At 40.3% G+C, this 15,502-nt stretch overlaps 1 protein-coding gene across 3 annotated transcripts in view; it reads left to right on the forward strand.

Annotated features, from left to right (window-relative positions):
* The window catches only part of RASSF8 (Ras association domain family member 8), a 137,195-nt gene extending 132,949 nt beyond the window's left edge, over positions 1-4,246 (forward strand). For all 3 annotated transcript variants that reach the window (XM_081250076.1, XM_081250077.1, XM_081250075.1), the window contains one exon: positions 87-4,246. In XM_081250076.1, the coding sequence (XP_081106202.1) occupies positions 87-208 (122 nt within the window). In that variant the 3' untranslated portion in view covers positions 209-4,246. The remainder of the gene's footprint in view (positions 1-86) is intronic.
* The last annotated feature ends 11,256 nt before the right edge of the window (positions 4,247-15,502 follow it).

A 15,502-nucleotide genomic window follows, 5' to 3' on the forward strand; every position in this document is an offset into this window, starting at 1 on the left:
AGAGCAGGAAAAGTTCTAATTTTTCATGTTGCTAAGTACTCCAGGTTACTGCAAACATCAGATGACTTTCTCTGTTTCCTGTTTAGAGGCACCATTCCATTCGGGGTCTCTGAAGCGACCTGGTTCCTCTCGGCAGCTCCCCAGTAATCTTCGTATTCTACAGAATCCTATCTCGTCTGGTTTTAATCCTGAAGGCATATATGTATAACATTATCTGTCTTCAGGGGAGAGACCCAGTAAAGGTACCAAGGACAGTGAAAATTCCTTCTTTGATTTTGTGCCAATGATAAACAGAGGATATATTTCACAAGCCACCGTATCTTTTTTTCTGTCCTAAATTGCATACCACTTGGAGCCATACCCTGTGCACTGATGCTAAAGAACAAAGAAACTGTGTTTTCACACATCCACAGTGTTGATGTTTTTGTCCAGCAGCTGTAATGCAAAGCCTTCATTTTTATTTGTAGCATTTTGAGAGCATTAGGAAAGTATTATACTGTGTGTATACATAAATAAAACCGTGACTTCAGAATGAAGAGAAATATGTGACTGGCTTAGTTTATTTATTCCATGTAATCAATTAAGGAGTGAATGTTGATGTTTTAATATTTTTTATTAATACTTATCCTGTGACTGAGTTACATTGCATATTGTGTGATGATGACTTTGTGTGCATGTCGCCAGACTCCATGCGTTGCTGAATTACAGCTACACAAGTGTCATAGGGGGCTCCGCCATGGAAACTGACTCCAGAAGAACTGACTTGCATTTACCTTGTGAACCCATCCTAGCCACTGCTTAATTAGGTGAGATAATTCAGGTTTTCTTTTTAATCTGGTGTTTAATCTTTTTTTTACAGTATTTCCAGCATATGAATGAACCACATACAAGAGCAGAAATATTTTCATGAAGTAAATTACACGTTTAAAAGGTTTGCAGTGCTTCAGACACTGTTGAACAAAAATGTAATTGTTGAATATCTATCCAAACAGGCATGGGGTTTCCTGATACATTATGTGTTTTGTTTCTGCCCTGACTTATTATTTTGGTCTCATGGATCCTCAGAGTTGCCATCATACATAAATTAGAAATGTCTTAAAAAAAAAAAAAAAGATATCCAAGGATATCTTCAGGAAGGTTGCTTTAAGTGATTTTTTTTTATTTTAAAATAACCCACATTATATGTATGGTCTATTGGTATAAGCACCCATGGATAAGTTATTGCTTGCACATAATTTACTGTGTACATTATGAACTATTGCAATTTTTCCAGTCACTTAAATAGAAAGTAGATTGGAGTTAGTTACTTTTTACCAAGGAAATAAAGTTAAATTCAGTGTTCGTTTTTATTAATTTTCAGCTTGACTTTTGCAGGACATTAATCTCCATTTGTACATATATTTTCTTGTTTATAAAACCAAAAGTGAGTCAACACCCCTCCCATGAGTACTGACTTAACTAAGATGCACAAGAGTATCTAGATGGATGTGGTCAGATACTTCTTAGCCATTTTTACATTCCCTCTGATCAGAATTTGGTACAATATAATTAAGACTTTAATCTAAAATTTAAAGTAGTTTTTTATTCTGAGGAAAACATATTGTCTGTATTATTTACATGCAACAAAATAAAAGTGGATTAGTATATTAATGCCATGGTAACAATAAAAAGGTGTAAGTTATATCCTAGGCATGAGGGCAATTTTTGATGTTTTAAACGCATTTGACTTATTTTTGGTTTAATGAATGCTGAGAATGCTGCTATATTTAGGTTTCCAATGAAACTTTTTAAGAATGGCTATGACAATATATAGAAGCTTCTAGAGGACTGAAAGTAATAATGCATAGTTGCCTTTTCTAGTCCAGCTAAATGGCAAACCTCAACTAAAAATATTTTCTTTGGGTTCTTGGAGTTATCGAGTTGACGTTGCCATTATATTGTTTTGCAAAAAAAAAACTTGAGAAATAAATGATTCTTATCTAATAGCTACAATCTATACACATTTGCTCTCAGTTTATAATAGTTATTTCATATCCATATATATTTAAAAATTAGAATTAAAAAATCAAAATAATTTGTAGATTTTGTGACAATAATGGTTTATGTATGCCTGATATATGCCTTATTTTTAAAGGGTTCCATTCTGTACTGGGTCATTTTGTTATTGTTGTTCAGAGAAATTGAGATCTTATTCACAAAGAAAAACATTTTTATAAGTTGATCACATTCTATTTAAATCAAAATGTTAAACCTAGATATATTAGACTTCGCAATTTTTAATTGCAACGATGCCTGGGCATGCCATGAAAAACACAAAGTATCCAACTTAACTGTTGTAAATTATTATCAGCATTAACCTAATAACTTTAAAGAAAGACTGGTAGTAGGATTCTGACAACTTCTTCTGAATTTTCAAGCTGCCAAATAATCTTCACAGACCTAACTACAGATAGAAATACTATTTCCTAGATGAGAAGAGTATATAAATGTGAATTTGATTAATACAATGAGCAGCTGTACTTTTTAATCAGTTATATTATCAACACTTCTGGAAGCACATCTCTAAGAAATATTTTCTAAGTATTTTTTTTAAATAGAGGAAATATTTCCCTAGAACATCTTAAAAATATCTTAGTCTATTTCTGATTATTTTTATCTATTGTGAATACAAATGAGTTTGATTAAGTGCCACATCTTTGGATACATTTCAGAGGGGAAGTGGGCAATGGTACGCAAAAATACCAAATAGAAAATTTTGCATCTGGGGGAATATTCAGGTTCTGAATACTAAATTAGATTGTAAGTTTTTAAAATTATTATTACACTGAAAGTTGTTTTATTGTGATTTTCTACAAGTATTAAATACATGAGAAGATTTTTTTTTTCTTACCAGGGAATAATTTGAAATAGTATTAGTATATTTGACCCTTTTGAGTGTTTGTCATCCTCAGCGAATGATCCGTAGTGGCTTGCCTCAATCCTTTTGTTGTTCTTATGAGATACTTTGGTTTGTTAGCTTTTTTTTTTTTTTTTCTCCTGATGCACAGGGTATTTATATGTGAGACTTCGGTTGGTGTTAATAGGAGTTACCCATTTAAATCCCTCAGCCATCCCTCAGCCATCACTGAGCTAGTCATCAATTTCTGTAGTTCAAATTAATCAAACTAGAGCTCAAACAAGACTAATACAGTAAAAATGTAAAAGTTACGGTGTGAAATGTGAATTTTAACAACATTTAAGAACAAATAAGCACTTGCTTCCAGAACGTAAATACATTTTGCACCTGCGTTAAAAGAAAATTTTCTTTGTGAATAAGAGCAAAGTGGCCTTTAGAGAAAAGAAACTTCATTTACAACCATTTCTGTGAACATCTTTCCAAGTTACAACTGTAAGAATGGATTGAGGAGACAATATGGAAAAGGCAGAAACTCTTGATTTCAGGTGCGCAAAGGGCATGGCAGATGGACGGTTCCTTGTGTGCATTGCCTTTGAAAAATTGGGCCTTAACTTATATGTAAATAAGGATGCTGTGTTCACATCCCTCTTCTACCTAAAGTTGTCTTTATTAGTCCATATTGTATTAAATTTAGCTCATAAGTATTACTTTTATATTATGTCCATTTTTTAAGTTGCATGTTTATACTGTTTGCCACAGTATTTTTCAGTTTTGGTTGAAGACCATCAGCTGTACGGAGAAGATAGAACAATCACTATTTATTCAGTATTGCTGCTTTACATTTCCAGAGTAAGCTTCTGATGCCAGGACAGTGACTGCTTGAAAGCTGCAGGAGCTCTATTCCGATGCATTTTATATATTTTTAGAAACCAAATAAATGCAGATAACTATTTAGTATACTAATTATATTAAACCAGCAGAAATATAAAGGCAATAAAGTATATACATATATATATATGGGGGGAGGGAAAAGATTAAAAATAGGTTTACAGCCAGACATGGTGATAGCCCTAAATGTATTTCTCCATCTGTCTTTCTTTATTGACCCGAAGAGGATTTGAGTTGCTGCAGCTTTAAACAGAAAAATGCCATGTTCACTAACTGTGGACACATAAATATGCTTTTAGTACTGCTTTGCTTATGTACAAGTAAAATATCTGTAATCTGTATTATATGTAATTGTTCTTTTGACTTTCATTTCAAAATGTATATCTTCTGATTATTATCATGAGCTGTAAAACAAAGGATCAATATCTGATATTCTCCCAAATAATAAATTTTCAGGATTCACTGGGGCATTACAATTGCTGGTTTGTTTCTTACATATGTAATACTTTAAAATGTAATTTTATTTCCTTTAAAAGATGCCCAAGAGAAAAGGTCTGCATATCAGTGACACAGAATTACATTTTTCTAAAAGTAATGTTAATTATAAGTAAAGAATTATCTTTTGCTGCCAAGGCAGCTGCTTCTTCTGAGTGACACTGAATTAAGAAACTAATATGCCTCCCTTTTATTTCAAAAGTAAAAGAAAAAATTATTTAGTATTGAAGCTCTGTATTCCCAGATCTCTTTAAAACCACAAGTGAGGGCTCCCCTGGTGGCGCAGTGGTTGAGAGTCCGCCTGCCGATGCAGGGGAGACGGGTTCGTGCCCCGGTCTAGGACGATCCCACATGCCGCGGAGCGGCTGGGCCCGTGAGCCATGGCCGCTGAGCCTGCGCGTCCGGAGCCTGTGCTCCACAACGGGAGAGGCCACAACGGTGAGAGGCCCGCGTACCGCAAAAAAAAAAAAAAAAGAAACCCACAAGTGAGAGGAAGAGCAGGAACAATTCAGTCCTTCCCACCTGCCGGGCACAATAGGAGGTGCATTCTTCCATCAAGGGACTTCTCCCAAATCACGTAACTGATAAGTAGCTCTTAGGGTCCTTGAATTTAGTCCTTTCGGATACCAAGGTACTGTCCTGTATTCCACAATAAAGCTGCGTAATAAGCTTTACAATGCCCAGCTTCTACATTTTAACCACTTTTCATTGTGGAAGTATATAAATTACCTTTGTATTTTTTACCAGTAGAAGTTCGATCTTGTTCATGAAATTATACATATGAATAATAGGATGTTATAAAAGTGAAGAGAAAATGAGAAACATTAATTCAAAATGCAAATTATTCTACGTCCTAGTTTGGACTTTTAGAATTTTAATTTCCATCCTGTCTTCCTCACCTGCTGCCCATTCCATGTGTTTGTGCTTGCCTCCCTGAAGAAAGACCAGCAGAGTTCTATAAAATGGGCATAAACACGCTGGGCACATTCATGCTTTCTGCAGACATTCAGAGAGCTTCTGTTGTTGGCCAGACACTGGAGTGAAGTTAATATGATTTGTTTTGCACCTCAGGGAGGTTTACAGTCTAGTGACCACCATTAAAGGAGGGCCTCACCCCAGCCCAGGGTGTTGGCAAGCCCTGGAGAAGGGGATATAAACTGGAGAGGGCTGCCGGCGCAGACAAGAAGATAGAAAGATGAAGAGGCTGGGAGGACTAAAAGAGAAGGTAGGCATCGATCGTGAAGGGCCTTGGTTGCCATGTAAGAGTCTAGACTTTATCCTTAGAGCCACAGAGGAGTTTTAAGCATGGAAATGAAACGATCAGATTAGCATATTAGGAAGCTCCTTCTGACCGGCATCATGAAGAACTGCCTGAAAAAGGGTCAAGACTAGAGGCAAGAGGACAGCTCAGGAGGTCTGCGGGAGTCGGGGCCAGAGGTGGTGGTAACCTGAACCAAGTAGGTTGTTAGGGTTTATTCCGTAACACGTTCTTATTGAGCACCTACCGTGCACCCGGAGAAGAGGAGAACCAAAGAGATCATAGACATCTGAAGTAGACAGTAGCAAAAGGATATGATGTTTAAATGGTGGAGGAGGAAAAAAAGAAACCAAGAAACCCCAGGTGTTTGACAGGTCTCCGCAGCCTTAAATGAAATGGTGGAAACGGTGCCGTGGGTTTTGATGAGTAGTCACAGGTACTCTGTTCTGTGTGCTGGGTGGCAAGAGATTGGGACAGGAGGAAGGGAGGGGAGAGGATCAAGACACAGAAAATATGTATTTGAGAGGTGGGCCTTCAAATGAGTCTCCCCCTTGTAGACAGCCCCTGCAGGCTTTCCTGCAAGAAAACTGTGGTTTGGGGGAAAAGCTCTTTGCCACACCAAATTTAAACACCCCAGTCTCTTAGTCTGGTGTGTTGGAATCCTGTTTTCCCAGCATTATACTTAAGTTTGTGTTCGATTGATATATCTGCCACTTTCATTCATCTGCCATGAGTATGTGTCCACGATGACAGAAAGGTCTGACTGTGGTCCAGAAGGAAAGGAAGCGAAGGGAGAACGGACAATACAGACTCATCTTCGTTTATGCCAAGCCGATATTTACAAGTTTCCTGCAACTGCCCAAAGCGTGAAAATCAAATAAGTGAATAGGAATACTTAGTGTCATGCTGTTTTTAAAGAACAAAGCAAATCACAGACACTTCAAGCAAAGAACACAATGAGCTAACATGCTGTGCAGCCACAAGCAGCAGGCAGGAGGCTGGGGAGAGCAGGGCACGTGCAGGGTCCACCAGGGGCCGCCCTCTCAGCCCAGAGGGCCGCAGCGTGGCAGTCGCTGAGCACCGCCTGACGGCTTCCACACCATCCCCACCAAACCCCAAGCACTAGACCCACACGGGCCACCTTGGGCTAAAAAGGTCTCCCTTTGATTGAGCCAAAATAGATATCCTTATAATTTCCAACTTCCCTTAAGATCTCACAGGAGAAACAACTTTTCACCAGTACGACAGCACTGCAGAAATCTGAAGGCATCTCTTGTGCCATCTAGTGTTCCCTTTCCCGGGCTAGATGTTCCCAGTTCTTTCAAATAAGTATAATGTCCAGTCTCCACACTTGAGAATGTGTCAGCTTAGGACTGATCACGAAACTCCATCTGTGATTTGACCACGTCAACGTGGAGGAACCTGATTCATTGTTACGAAGCCTAAAACTAACCTGGGTGGGTGGGAGTGTGGGCAGTTGGTTAGTTTTTTGTGAACTCCATCCCATTACTGTGTCGTTGTGCTGATAGTTCGCTGAAATCCTGTCTTTTTCACATTTTCTGCTGTTAGTGAAACCGTTCCTAATCTGTATGTGTGCAATTGAGGTTTGGGATGCATGTGCAGCATCCTAATTGATCAAAATACTTATCATCTCTAAACACTCTGAAAGTTATAAATCCCAGAAGGAAGAGGTGAGCTTTAACGTCAGATCAATCATGAGGTTACTCTTGTGGAGGGCAGAGTCCTGTTTATGCTAAAACATAATTCTTAAATTTTAGGTTGTGCTTTTTTTTTTTTTTTTTCCTCTCCCAGTCAACAAGTCCATGATATAGATGAAGGTGGAGGAGAAGTGAGAGGTCATGGTTTTGGATATTTCAATATGATCTTCCGCATAAGGGTTAAGGCCATTGGGCCAGAGATGCTAAGACTTCTGTAAACAGGCAGACTCTTTTCGGTAGGTGCCGAGTTAATATTCATAGAGTATATACTGAAACTGGCGAACAGAGAAAGGGCAAGTGAGAAGGGACCAATCCAGAGCTACCTCTGTGCCTGCTTCCCCCTCACCACCTTGTCCAGCACCAGTGCTACTGCCAGGACACTGAAGTCTAGAGGGAGATGAGGTGCCTTCTGGCGTGGGGGACGGGTAGGCGGTGGAACCAGTGAGAACAGATCCATGCTTCTGTACTTCACTTGCTAGTGATTTGACTTGGCTAGTGAGTCTTCATCCTCTCGTATGCAAGATGAAATTCATTCATCTTTTCATTCCATTAATATTTATTGACTGCACCTCATGTGCCGGGGCCTGTCATAGGTACTGGAAATAGAGGGGTAACAAAAGAGACACGGTCCCTGCCCTTGTGGTGCTTACAGGATAGTAAGATAGACATTAAATGATCCATAGGAGATAGATATTAAATAATCAGACAAGTCACCATCTAATTATGATAACTTCTGTGATAGGAAGTAAAGGACGCTATTAGCATATAATAGGTGAACTTAACTGATGGGGGGGACAAGAAAGGAAGTATCAAGTTTTTTAGCTAAAGCCAGTAGGGCAGGTGTGAGGATTGGAGACAGAGGGGTCTTCATGCAGGGTCAGTCTTTAAGCACAGTGGGAAGCCTGATGTCTAAGGACACCCTGCAGTGCGGGTGTGGGAGTGGGTAAGTTTTAGCCAGAGAGGTTCTGTCCAGTCACACAGAGTAGGGAGACTGGATGACCTCATCCTATGTTTTAGGAGTTACTGACTGTTAATCTGTGAGAAACCACTTCCAATAAAGTCTATCAGAAAAAAAGCAACTCCGGTGGCAATAGAGGGTAAACTAAATGAAACAGGCATAAATTTCTCCACAATAGTAGAAGTTAAATAAGTATCACATTTGTTCTTTTTCTTAATTACATACTCTGTCAGTCAATTTTTGGCATTTCCCCTACCCTCCTTTTTTGCACCCCTCTGGATAGCACAAGACGCCCTGGACCACAAAGTTCAGGGGAAGAGGTGAGGGCCTTGGTCCTCAGTCCCCATTGCGGGAGAAGCGCTGGAAAGCGGGAGGCTGTGCTGGCAGTTCTGCCCTCCCCACCTCTACGTGGCTGCGTCCCAGCTGCCCCGAAGCCTCAGAAGCCTTGCAGGTGGCCCTGCGGCCCACAAACCTCACGGCCTCCCCCCATCTCCAGGTGCTGCTTATTCCTCCCTATTCAACCCGCGCTCCTCAGGCCCAAGCCAGTCTATTTGTTCTGTTGGCCTGTTACCTTTCAATCATACTGTTTTCAGGGCAGTCTGCTCCCATCTCAAAATTCTCTTCACTTACCCTAAATCACCCACATACGAAAAGCAACGTGCCACCCTAAAAGGTAAGAAGAGCCCAGATATTTGGTTGCTTGGTGATCTTTTCATCCTTTCTGGGCATGGAGGCCAGAAGAGCAGAGAAACGTGATGCTGTTAATATTCTCCAGAAAATCTGGAGTTGCTAAAGGCAAAAACAAAAGAAACTAAAAACTAAAAGGCATTGGTTAACTTTGTCCTCATATCGCCCTCTTACCCAAGTATAATTCGTCTAGACTGGTGTCCTATCCTCTGCTCTTAGACCTTTCTCTCGATGTTTTCAGCTTCTGATTCTCCTGGTCTTGCTTTCAAGTCTCTTCTGTCTGCCAGCCTCATAAATGCAGATGTTCCTCCAGCTCCGGCCTTTGGCCCTCTCCTGGGTGCGCTGCAGGAGTCCTCCAATGCAGATGTGCATGTGAATGGCGTGGGGATCTCACTAACATACAAATTCTAACTCATGGAGTCTGGAGTGTGGCTGGAGACTCTGCATTTCTAAACAGTTCCTAGGCAACACGGAGGCTGCTGGTCCTCTGACCGTACTGCAGAGCAATAATGTATGCTTCTCCTTGAGAAACTTACTTCTTCCTTTAAAAATATATTTGTATGTTTTTTTGGTGGGGGGGGGGCGGTCTCTTGCATTTTCAAGAGAAAATGCCGCAGTGCAGATAGTTTCTGTATGTCCATCTTCAGCTTTGTTTCCTGCCCAAGCTTCACACCTGCATATTCAAATGCTGTCTGGAAACATCAGTGTGGATTCTGCCAGCATCTCAACAGGACAAATACAAAACTTGAGTCATCACCCTCTCAATAGCTCCTTTCCCAGTGGATCCCACCCCTGTGAAAGATATCATGAAGTAGTGGAACTCCAGAACGATGTCTACCAGCTCCCCAGTGCCCTAAATGGACCTGAAAAACACGCCACTGTTTGTTGAACTGGAAGAATCAGGATATAATTTTGAGGCAAGAGCAAATGAAAAGAAGTGAAAATCTGGTTTGGAAGCGTTCTATCTTTATTTGCTTGTGTCATAAAAGAAGAAACAGTCAAGGCAACAAGAGATTTATGGTTAGATAGAACTGGTTCCTAGCAAACAGGTTTTCAAGAATTTGCCTAAACTTCTATTTGGTAGCTTCACTTGAAGTTCCATCTACCACACTGCAGAGGGGAGCTCTCCAAGAGTGTTTGCTTAGGGAGGACTATGTAAAGGATTGAGCCACTGTTTTCTTTAAATCTTATACGTTTATTTGGTGTCAGAGCTCTTGGCAAGAGAGATATGGTCAAATAGCAATAGCGATTCCAGTGGTTTACCTGAGACATACTGGAGAGTTTGTACACAGTGGTATTCAGTAAGAAGAAAGGTTTTTATTTGGCTGCTATTATATTATAATCTAAATACACACACACACCCACGCACACACACACTCTGATGGTTAATTTTATGGGTCAACTTGACTGGGCCTTGAGCCAGATGCCAGGCCTTGAAATTTTTGCTGTGCCATCATTTGAGCAATTTCTCCATATCTGTCCATATCTGCAGAGTCTAGGGGTTTTCCATTTATGTCCACCTGGGATTTTTTCATGGGCCGTATTAGACGTATGTTCAGGGCAAAATGGTGACACAGGGTGAAGAACTGTCAATGCTATTTATTAGAGTTTGGAGGGGGTGGAGGTTCAGGACAGTTTTCACAGAAGATATTTAAGCAGGTCTATTACAGCTGCCTTCCACGAGGTTCCCCTAAGACCCATCTCTTCCCACTGCAGCCCGATCATTCCAAGATTGCCAGAGTAAGCTCTCTAAAAAGCAAACTAATCTTAAGGCTCCTTTGACCCTGTTTGGCTCTCCGTTGCCTACCTGATGAGACTCAACGTCCTTCACAATATGGCCCCATCTCCTGTCACTCCCTCATCTTACCCCAACTCAGAGTCCTGCCAGAGCACATTGGAGGTGAGCAGGAAAATCAGGACAGACTCCATGGAGGAAGTAGATTAGGCTCTGGAAGAGTTAGCAGGCTTTCACTCAGTTGTGTTTATTGAGTTTCTACTATGTGGTAGTCACTGGAGATACAGCAGTGAACAAAAAAGACCAAAATCCCTCCTCACATGGAACTTGTATTCTAGAGGAAAAGACAGAGGAACAAAGAAGTAAAATATTTAGTATTTTTTATTGTGATAAGATCAAAGGAGGGAAAAGAAAAAACAAAGCAGCAAAGAGCGATAGGAAGTGCCAAAGGTTGAGAAAAGACTGCAAGTTTATGTAGGTGGCCTCAGAAATCCTCTCTTAAAAGGTGACATGCCTGCAGACATGAAAAGGAGGTACCTGGGCCACGCAGCCCAGGTTTGGCTGCTGTAAGCGGAGTCCCACGTGCCCGAAGAGCCTGTGGAGTCCAGCTTTCTGTTTCCAAGCAACTGACTCGGAATATACAGTCCTTTTCTGGCTGTGAGCTAACAACCCCTTCTCCCAATTATTCATTCGGTCGATCCTCTCAAATCTAATAAGTGAAGAGAGAAGATATTTTTAACTGTTTAAAATTCAAATGGAACTAACCTTAATCCTTCCCAAATTAAAATTAAATTCATAGACTTCTATGAATAGATTCAAACCCGACCTACTCTTTTTTCCAAATAGTGGCTAAAGGAATACCTTTGATCTAAAGAAGCTTTGTTTTGTTAGACATCCTCTCCAAATTTAATGCAGCTTTATAACCTAAAGATATGTGTTTTTCGATGCAAGATCTTACACAAAAAGCCATTGTCAGGTACCCTACCATATAATGATCAGTCTATGTTTATGGAAAGCATCTGTAACTTGAGTCCGTGGACTCATAGGAAAGGTTTCAGAAGTTCCTTGTACAGAGACTCCTAATATGGACATTTGGGAGGTCGTGGAAAAGTAGAGAGTACGCTGAGTTGGGGTAAGATGAGGAGTTTTATTCGGTGAACTTTCTGAGGACTAAAGCCCGAGAGGCAGCCTCTCAGATAGCTCTGAGGGACAGCTCCCAAGAGGTCAGGGAGGAGCCAGGTATATAGTTTTTGCAAGAAAGACCCCGGTAGTTGGAACATCAAAAGATTACTGTTAAGAAAACCAGACATCCCAAGTTAATGAATTTAGTACTTTTCTGTGTATGGGGAGGTGCAAGAGTTCAGGCTCATTGAAATCATTCCTTTGATACGCACCTGAACTATCTAGAGCGAATCCTGCTTTGTTCCATCCTGAGTCCCCTCAGGGTGCACAGTCGTGGGTGGCTGCAGTGGCTGATAGCTTGATGGCTGCAACATCGTTCATTTACTGATATGGCAGGAGACATTCTTCATCCACGGACTCTGGTACATGAACACTAAAGTAAATATATGGTGCTCGTACAGTGTTTCTCCAATGGACAGGATCACCTCTCATTCCTAATGCAGCAATTCCATCTCTGTCCCAGATACCTGGGTTATATAACCTGAGGCTGGTCCTTGATCCACCAAGCAAGCTCGAGGTCCATTTCCAAAGCCCAGGTGTCCTTTGCCTCAAATTCCTTTCTCTTGCCCAGAGCTACATTCCTCAACATGTCTACCCCATCTGCTATATCTGCTTACCTCCCCCTCTCTCTTCCATGCCCACGGTTCCCTCTTATTAAAATATTTCATGGGAGTTTGGGATTAGCAGAAGCAAACTATTATATATAGAATAGATGAACAACAAGGTCCTACTGTATATCACAGGGAACTATATTCAATATCCTATGATAAACCATAATGGAAAAGAATATAAAAAAGAATGCATATATCTGTATAACTGAACCACTTTGCTGTACAGCAGAAATTAACATAACATTGTAAATCAACTATATTTCAATGAAATAAAATAAAATATTTTTCAAAACTCCATTAGGCTTAATAGCTCTAAGCTAAAGAGAGTAAACACATTCTTGCCTAAATGGAAATTAGTTTAACTACATTTCTTTACCTTATAATGTCATTGAAGCAAATTCTCAACATTTGAGTGGCTCGAAGTACTTTTTAATGATTCTTTTACTTGTTTGTTCTATTTATCACAACTCAGAGAAAATGCATTTTCCATACATTTTCCTTCACCTCTGTTGACCGTTTATTGGGTTAAGAAAAAGCCTAACTTTCTCCAAGCCAGCCTGCAGCACCGAGAACACATGTAGAAAGAGTGGGGAATTTTGCCTGCGGGGAGCACGTAGTTAAAGCCTGACACTGTGTCTTTCCTGCTCCAGTTGCCCCTGGAGTGTGATGATGGATCAGAGCCTGATTTAAGAGGGGCTCCCGCCTTCCAGGGGGACGCAGTGTGCCTCAGCCGTGCTCTCCCAGCCTGTTCGCCGGTGCCCTCTGCAGGAGGACTCTGTTTTGGCTTTACTGTATCCAAAGTTCCCTCAAGTTAGGCTCCTACAGTCTTCACACAACTGGAAGCTTGATCTTGTGATATTGTGAAAATTAGCTGTATTTGCCCCACCAATTCCCATCTGTTTAAGGTTGGGGATTTGTTTTCATGCTGCTAAATTTCACTAAAAAAATTCTATCTACACAGAAACTCTGGTGCTTGGCAGATTTTCGGACTCTTGTTTGGCTTTATCCAAAGTTCCCTCAAGTTAGGCTCCTGCAGTCTACAAAACTGGAAGCTTGATCTTGTGATATTGTGAATATTAGCTGTATTTGCCCCACCAATTCCCATCTGTTTAAGGTTGGGGATTTGTTTTCATGCTGCAAATTTTCACTTAAAAAATTCTATCTACACAGAAACTCTGGTGCTTGGCAGGTTTTCAAATTTGGGGAAAGTCCTGACATGGATATTCATGTTCAGATTTTAATTTATTTTTTAAATCCCTTGGCATATAAAAATAATTACCTTCTTGTTTTCCCTTTGTTCTAGATCTTTACCCCAAGTCTATATTTTTATTTGATCTTCCATACTGAAGAGGAAATATTTGGAGCAGGCTGAGCTGAAGAGTAGAAAGGGTTGTAGTGAGAGATAAATTAGGCTCTAGGCCTCACTTTCTGCAATTTACTGTGATGCCTTGAAAAGCCATCTCACTCCTCTGGACTTTGGCATTATCTTCTGTAAAATTAAAGAACTGACCAGAATGATTCCTGTGATTTCTTCCAGCTCTGAAAATTAGTCACCTTATGCTTACTCCTGGATTATGCTTCTCTGTCAATATTCATCACTTTTTTAAAAAGTCATTTAATTACTTTTATCTCCTACCTTGTCTTTTGTGCCTTTTAATGGTCATATTTATGGCTCTGTTGCATTTGCTGTATTCTCTTTTTTTTTTTTTTTTTGCGGTACACGGGCCTCTCACTGTCGTGGCCTCTCCCGTTGTGGAGCACAGGCTCCGGACGCGCAGGCTCAGCGACCACGGCTCACGGGCCCAGCCACTCCGCGGCATATGGGATCTTCCCAGACCGGGGCACGAACCCGTGTCCCCTGCATCGGCAGGTGGACTCTCAACCACTGCGCCACCAGGGAAGCCCTTGCTGTATTCTCTTAAACAGAGATCAATGACTTTACGTAAAGATCTTTCAAGAAAAACAGTGACACAGTCATTGTGGTCATCTTTTTAAATTTAAAAAAAAGAAGTTTTTTTTTTCACCATCCCTTTTCCAAATTACATATTACTTAGCTGTTTCTTTACTCTGTAGATTCTTTAGTATCCAGCATCAGTCTCTGAACCAGGGATAATTGTTAATGATCTTTTATCATCCAACAATAAAAACACTTATTGAGCACCTAATATGAGTCATATGTTCTGCCAGATGCTATGAATACAGAGACAGACTAACCCTGGACCCTGTAAATTAAGAGGAAATGACCCTGTATGTTTAGATGTTAATGTGCTGCTATGTACTCTTCATCATTCCTGCTCTATCCCAAAACTCACTTCAAAGATATGACACTGGAACTACACTCCCTGTAGTAGTAGACAGATAATCTAAGGCAGAGGAACACGATCTTCATACATAAAATATGGCTTCTGTCATATACATGTGGCAAATGAAAATTCTTACCTGATTGCCACAGCTTCTTTATCTCTAAAATATGTAAGTTTTTTGTGTGGACTTAGGGCAGGGATTGGACTCCATGATTCTAAGATTCATTCTAATTCTTATGGGCCTGTGGTTTGGACTTATAGCTTAATTATACAATGCTTTCAATAATTGATAAGAGGCAAGACTTTACTTCTTCATAAAGTCTAGCAGAAATGAAGCCAAATCCATGGAATCTTCCACTGTAGGAAAACCAAATACATATCTACAGTGGTGGACTAATTAGTCAAGGTCACAAGATCAGTGTAATAAAAACTTACTCCATTAAAACAGGGGTACGTGCATTCAAAAACAAATCTCACAACTGGCTGGTTGTGAAGATCATTATCATCTTTCAAAAAAAAAAAAAAGGTGAAAAACAAAGTTGAAGGATCCATGGCCACAATACCTGCACTACAAGAAATGTTAAAGGAAGTCCTCTGGGCAGAAAGAAAATGATACCAGTTGGAAATATGGATCTACACAAAGGAATAAAGAGCTCTACTTGGATACAAATTTCATTAGCTGGTATTCAGCCTCTACCATATGACAGGCAGCAAATGAAGAAATGGTAGACACACATAGAAGGTCTGGTAGAAACATACGCTGGTCATTCA

The sequence above is a fragment of the Mesoplodon bidens genome (genome assembly GCF_964165515.1).
Source record: "Mesoplodon bidens genome assembly, chromosome: 11".
NCBI lineage: Eukaryota > Metazoa > Chordata > Mammalia > Artiodactyla > Ziphiidae > Mesoplodon > Mesoplodon bidens.